Source organism: Egretta garzetta, unplaced genomic scaffold, assembly GCF_000687185.1.
Source record: "Egretta garzetta isolate BGI_Z169 unplaced genomic scaffold, ASM68718v1 scaffold172, whole genome shotgun sequence".
NCBI classification, from domain to species: domain Eukaryota; kingdom Metazoa; phylum Chordata; class Aves; order Pelecaniformes; family Ardeidae; genus Egretta; species Egretta garzetta.
In genome coordinates this window covers 979,685-985,632 of record NW_009258951.1, presented here as the reverse complement: position 1 = coordinate 985,632, position 5,948 = coordinate 979,685, and the positions used below count along the sequence as shown (strand labels likewise).

At 65.6% G+C, this 5,948-nt stretch overlaps 1 protein-coding gene across 1 annotated transcript in view; it reads left to right on the top strand.

The window, feature by feature from the left end:
• CHRD (chordin) overlaps positions 1 to 5,948 on the top strand; it is a 9,523-nt gene that overhangs the window by 2,317 nt on the left and 1,258 nt on the right. The window contains 18 exon segments of the mRNA XM_035890030.1: positions 45 to 171; positions 665 to 811; positions 891 to 1,008; positions 1,917 to 2,013; positions 2,101 to 2,242; positions 2,317 to 2,457; positions 2,970 to 3,052; positions 3,141 to 3,288; positions 3,389 to 3,495; positions 3,578 to 3,694; positions 3,782 to 3,938; positions 4,025 to 4,144; positions 4,147 to 4,256; positions 4,345 to 4,458; positions 4,726 to 4,880; positions 4,918 to 5,054; positions 5,180 to 5,236; positions 5,346 to 5,449. Of these exon segments, the coding sequence (XP_035745923.1) occupies positions 45 to 171; positions 665 to 811; positions 891 to 1,008; positions 1,917 to 2,013; positions 2,101 to 2,242; positions 2,317 to 2,457; positions 2,970 to 3,052; positions 3,141 to 3,288; positions 3,389 to 3,495; positions 3,578 to 3,694; positions 3,782 to 3,938; positions 4,025 to 4,144; positions 4,147 to 4,256; positions 4,345 to 4,458; positions 4,726 to 4,880; positions 4,918 to 5,054; positions 5,180 to 5,236; positions 5,346 to 5,449 (2,181 nt within the window).

Here is a 5,948-nt window from a genome sequence, read left to right as displayed (position 1 = left end):
GGCACACCTTGGCATGGCTCTCCTGGGCTCTTCCCCGCCCCCAGCAGAGGAACCGCCGGGGGAAGCCAGCAGGGAAAGTGAACTGCAAGAACATGAAGCAGGACTGCCCCGTGCCCACCTGTCCCCGGGCCACGCTGCTGCCCGGGCACTGCTGCCACACTTGCCCCAAAGGTGAGGCAGCAGGAAAAATGAACTGCAAGAACATGAAGCAGGACTGCCCCGTGCCCACCTGTCCCCGGGCCACGCTGCTGCCCGGGCACTGCTGCCACACTTGCCCCAAAGGTGAGGCCCTGCACCCACAGGGTTCCCCATGGGCATGGGAAAGGGGGCACTGGAGCACACCCCCCCCCCAAAAGGGCTGCTCGCTTTGTTACAGAGGTTGCCAGTGCCCTTGGGGTGCCCGTGAGGTGCTGGGCAGGGGGAAGCCCTGATGGGCACAGCCATCCCCGAACCACCTTGGGAGGGGTGCAGAGGGGGTGCACAGGGCTAAACACCCTGCCTGTCCCCCCATGCCCCCCGCACCCCAGCGCAGAGCCCCATGGTGATTTGCAGGGCATGTCTCAGTCTATCTCAGGAGCGGGGATTTATTATTGCCCCCCGCCCCAAGCTCTTGGGCACAAGCAGCCTGGTGCAATGGTCTCCCTCTGTGCCCATCCCATGCCAGCCTTGCCAGGCCCCCCGGAGAAGAGCCCCGCGCCCCCCTTTGACACCTTCGAGTACTTCCAGGACAAGGAGGACGACCTGGACAAGCCCTACAACGACCGCTCCTACCTCAGCTCCGAGGGGCTGGCCCGTGATGATGCCCGCACAGGTGAGCCCCCACCCGGGCAGGCAGCGGCGATGCGCGGCACCCTCCGAGCTCCTCACCATCAACGGCATTCCCTTCCCAGAGTTCGTGGCGTTGCTGACGAGTGGCCCGGAGCCGTGGCATCCCACGTCCAGCGCGGTGGCGAAGGCTCGCCTCACACTGCTGCGCTCCTACCTGCTCTTCTCCATCAGCTATGAGCGGTGAGTCCTGCCCCCTGCCCTCTGCCCAGGCTGGCACAGCAGGCACCCCCCTGGAAAAGGCGGGGGGGGATGCAACAGTGTTTGTGCCTCAGTTTCCCTTCCAACATCCCCCCCCAGTGCCACAGCCTTGCATTGGCAGGGCGACAGATTTGGGGAGGGGGGAGATGTGCTGGGGGTCTAGCCCGGGTGAGCAGCTGGAATTTCAACACACCCGTGGTACCGGCCTGGCCTCACCCCTTTGCCTCCAGGTCTGGAGTGGGAACAAACGGGAATGGCTCCAGGGCTCCATCGAGGACACGGGCACAGTGGGGCAGAGGCATCATGCCACCCTGCAGGCTTTGCCAGTGGGCACCAAAGGGGCACTGCCACCAGGGTCCCCCATCCTTGCCGTGCCCTCCCCGGATACCCGCCAGCAGCAGAGCCTCCCCTCTCCCTCCCTCCCTCCTTCCCACTCCAGTTTCTTCTGCTCTTCCTCGCTTCCAGGCCCCTTCGCATAGTAAAGTGGTGACTAATTTCCAGCTCCAACCGGGGGAGCCAAACAGAGCCGAAAATGCTCCTAATTTACAGCCGGCCCCAAGCGCTCTGCTCCTGGCGGGTCCTGCCCTGCCGCCTTTCCTGGCGGGGACCCCCTTCCTGTGTGGTGCCAGTTTGGCACCGCTCTGGGGCAGGGGAGCCCAGGGGACCTGTGCCAAGCTGGCACCCAGTGGGATGGCAGCATTGGGCCAGCCCAGGCATGGGCAGGCAGAGCGTGGCACTCAGCACTCCGGGGGGACATCATCCTTCTCTTTCCCACCCCAAATCGCTGGGCACCCCCCCCCGTACCCTCCTCGATGCACTCCTGTGCCCGGTGCTCAGCGAGGGTAGTGCCAGAGGAGGGGGGTCCTTGCTCACCCCCTTGGTGCCCACAGGCTGGGGCGGCCGAGCCGGGTGCGTTTCAGTGACCCCGAGGGAAATGTGCTGTTTGAACACCCTGTGCAGAAGAGCGCTACCCCCGAGGATGGCATGGTGAGAGGGCCCGGGAGGGCAGGAGGGCACATCACCCCTTCCTTGCCCTGCCCGGGGGTCCCTGCCCAGTCCTGCCCTCACTTGCAGCTCTGCGGGATGTGGAGGACGGTGTCCAAGGCCAACATCCAGCTGCTGCGGGGGGAGCAGCTCCGCGTGTCCCTCGTCACCCGGGCGCAGCCCTCCGGAGAGGTCCACGGGCACATCCTCAAGCACCGGGCACTCTTCGCAGGTAAGTCTGGCTCTCATGCACCCACCCAGTGGGTGCCCACCGGGATGCCCCTCATGCCGCCTCTTCCTGCACAGAGACGTTCGGTGCCATCCTGACCTCGTCAGACCCCACACACCTGGGCGCTGGGGGCATGGCCATGCTGACACTGAGTGACACTGAGAACAACCTGCACTTCATCCTCATGGCTCGAGGGCTGCTGGAGCCTGGCGCCGGGGGTGAGGGTGGGCACGGGCACCCTGTGGGGCCTGGCGCTGCCTGGGGGGGCTGCACAGGGCTGGGGGGTGCATGGCATGTATGTGGCTCAGGATGTGTGGTCAGCATCTGTGGGGTCAGGGTGGGTGCAGGGGCTGTGCATGGTGGTGGTGGGGGGGTGTTGAGGTGTGCATAAGGGTTGTGGCATGATTTGGGGTGTTCATGGGTATGGGGTGTGTATCTACGGGGGGGATGAGGCCAGGGCGTGCTGGAGGGCATATGCTGGGGTTGGTGTGCAGAAGGATGGGTTTGGGACGTGGTTGTGCAAGGATTTGGGGCTGCAGGGGGAATGGTCAGGGTCTCGGTGTGTGCAGGGGTCCACGCATGCAGGACAGGACAGGCAGCTGGCAAGAAAGTGGGGGATCAGGTGCAGGGGTTTTTGGGCGGTGGGCACAGAGTGGTGGGATTGAGGGACAGAGGGACAGTGGTCACAGACCCCCGGTCCAGCGGGTCCAACACCCTCTGCCATGGACAGAATCCCCCTGGGTCCCACTGCGGGTCCGCATCCTGCACCAGGGCCAGACGCTGCGGGAGGTCCGTGCCAACATCACCGAAGAGGTAAAGCCGTCGGTTCCCCCACGTGCCCTGGCAGCCGCGGTGCCTGCCACGCCAGGGCTGAGCCATGGCACCGTGTCCCCCCCAGCAGGACCCCGACTTCGCGGAGGTGCTGAGCGAGCTGTCTGCCCATGAGCTGCAGTGGCTGGTGCAGGGGCAGCTCCGCATCGTGGCTGAGACGGAGGGTCGGCACGCACGCCAGCTGGCGGGCACCATCACCACCCGCCGCAGCTGTGACAGTGAGCATGGGGCAGCACACTGGGGCGCAGGAGGGGTGGCCTTGCCCCCCCCCCAGGCCAACCTCACCCCCTTTCCTGTGCCTCTCTCCCTGGGCTGAAGCCATCCAAAGCGTGCTGTGTGGAGCAGATGCCTTGCTGCCCACCAAGACAGGGGCTGTGGGCTCGGCCAAGCTGGCACTTCACGAGAATGGCACCCTGGAGTACCAGGTAAGTGGGGGGCACCCGTCTCCCTCCTGGGGTCCCAGAGGTGTCTCCCCCCCAGCACTGCCCCTAGGCACCCTTCCCGCAGGTGCAGGTGGTGGGCACTGCCAGCGAGGTGGTGGGCATCACGCTGGAGACCAAGCCCCGGCGGAAGAGCAAGAGGAACGTGCTGTTTGACATGACGCCCAGCTACAAGGACGGGCTGGTGAGCGCTGGGTGGCACTGGGGGGGATGGCACAGGGACCTTGAGTGAGTCCCCATCCCAATCCATGTGGTCTCCCACTGGTGACAGGCCCAGGGTGCCTGGCAGACCCCCAGCGCCCGCGATGCCCACATGCTGCTGCAGAACGAGCTCTTCCTCAATGTGGCCACCAAGGACTGGGCAGAGGGCGAGCTGCGGGGCCAGGTCATCTCCCTGCCCTACAGTGGGCTCCTTGCCCGCTACACAGGTACCCGGGGGGCACCAGGGGTGGCAGCAGGGGCAGTGGGGCAGCTCCTCCGCCCGCCACCTCCCACAGCCCCTGTCTGTGTGCAGAGATGCCTGTGGCACTGGCAGGGCAGCTGGTGTCCCCACCGGTGGGCAGTGGCGCCGGGGGGCACGCCTGGCTCTCGCTGGATGAGCACTGCCACTTGCACTACGAGATCTCAGTGGCGGGGGGGGGGATGGCACTGTCAGCGCTCACCTCCATGGAGTGGCTGAGCTGGGCGAGATGGGTGCCCGTCCCCACCAGCACAAGCGCCTGCTCAAGGGTTTCTACAGCACCGAGGTGAGGTGGGCACCCAGTGGGGGCACCCCACAGCAGGGACCAGGCCAGCCCTCATGCCCCCCACCTGGTTCCCCTCTAACCCTGGCAGGCACAGGGGGTGGTGAAGGACCTGGACGCCAACCTGCTGCAGCACCTGGCCCAGGGCACTGCTTTCCTGCAAGTCAGCACCAAAGCCCACCCCCATGGCGAGATGCGAGGACGGGTAGGTCCCCACCTGGGCAGGGCCCCCCTACCAATCCCCACCACTGCCCAGGGTCTCCAGCTGGGTGATGCTGCCCAGAGCAGGGTGGGAAGTGGATAGGAGGGGGAGGGGGCACACCGTGGCATGGTCCTGGCAGCCTGGGGTGATGTGTATTGTGGTCATGGGTACTTCCTCCTCCAGCCCTGACCATGGAGGGCAGCTGGGCATCAGCACGGGAAGTGGGATCCCCCAGCAGTGCCAACCCTCCTGCTCCATGCCCCCATCCAGGTGCACATCCCCAACCGGTGCCACACAGGAGGGACCCGCCTGGCCCCGGGGGAGACCAAGCTCTCCGAGGGTGCCAAGACCAGGGACCTGGAGCAGCTGAAGAAGGACCCCAACTCCTGCTTCTTCGAGGGGCAGCACCGGGCGCATGGCACCAAGGTCGGGGGGGTGGGGAGCTGGGGGGCAGCACCCATCAGCAGTGCCCTCCTGTAACGAACCCTGTACCTGCTGCCCCCAGAAACGCACGGTGATCTGTGACCCCATCCTGTGCCAGCCCCTCAACTGTACCCACCAGGTGCACCCCGAGGAGCTGTGCTGCCCTGTCTGCAAAGGTAGCTGGGGGCTGGGGGGGTCCCGGGCAAGGGGCTGGGGGAGCAGGGGGCTTCCCCATGAGTACAAGGTGTGGGGTCCTTCTCTGAGCCTCTGTGCTCCCTCGTGGCCTCCCTCTTCCTTGCAGAGAAGAAGATGGGGCAGGAGGAGCTGAAGCTGGAGCGGGCACGGGACAGTAGCGAGGGTGAGTCCCAGCGGGCATGGCCTGAGGGGGCAGCTCTGTCCCCCAGCCTCCCCAGCACCCTCGCTCCCCCTGTGGGGGCTGTGCCCACCTCCTTCTCCTCCTCTCCCAGGCTGCTACTTTGACGGGGACAAGACATGGCGAGGCTCTGGCACCCGCTGGCACCCTGTCGTGCCCCCCTTTGGCCTCATCAAATGTGCCATTTGCACCTGCAAAGTGAGTGTGGGTCCTAGTGTCATTCCCCCCCAGACCCCTACCCTACCCTGTTTTGGCACCCATGGTGACTGTCCTGAGCTGCCAGGCACCGTAACAGGGGCTCAAACCACAGAGGGGGGGTGCATGCCCTGTACCTCCATGAGCCCCCACGCTCCCTGCAGGGCACCACAGGTGAAGTGCCCCCGGCCCTGCGCCAGCCTCGGCTGTGCCCAGGTCCCTGTCCCTCTCTGGGTGCAAAACCCTTCACGATGCCAGGCTGGAGAACTGTGGTGCCCTGTGCTCCCTGCTTGCCCTCATAGTTCAGCAAATGAACCCATCGGGGGAAACTTGAGGGCAGCTGGTACTTGGGAAGATGCCTGCTGGACCCCAGTAGGCACCAGAGCACCCCAAATTACCTAAAATAGTCCCTTCACTCCAAAAAGCTGGCGGGCAGTGGGAGCCTGTGCCCATGGGCAGCCTGGTATTCTTCTGCTGGAAGGGGCAATGCCAGTGTTTGCTG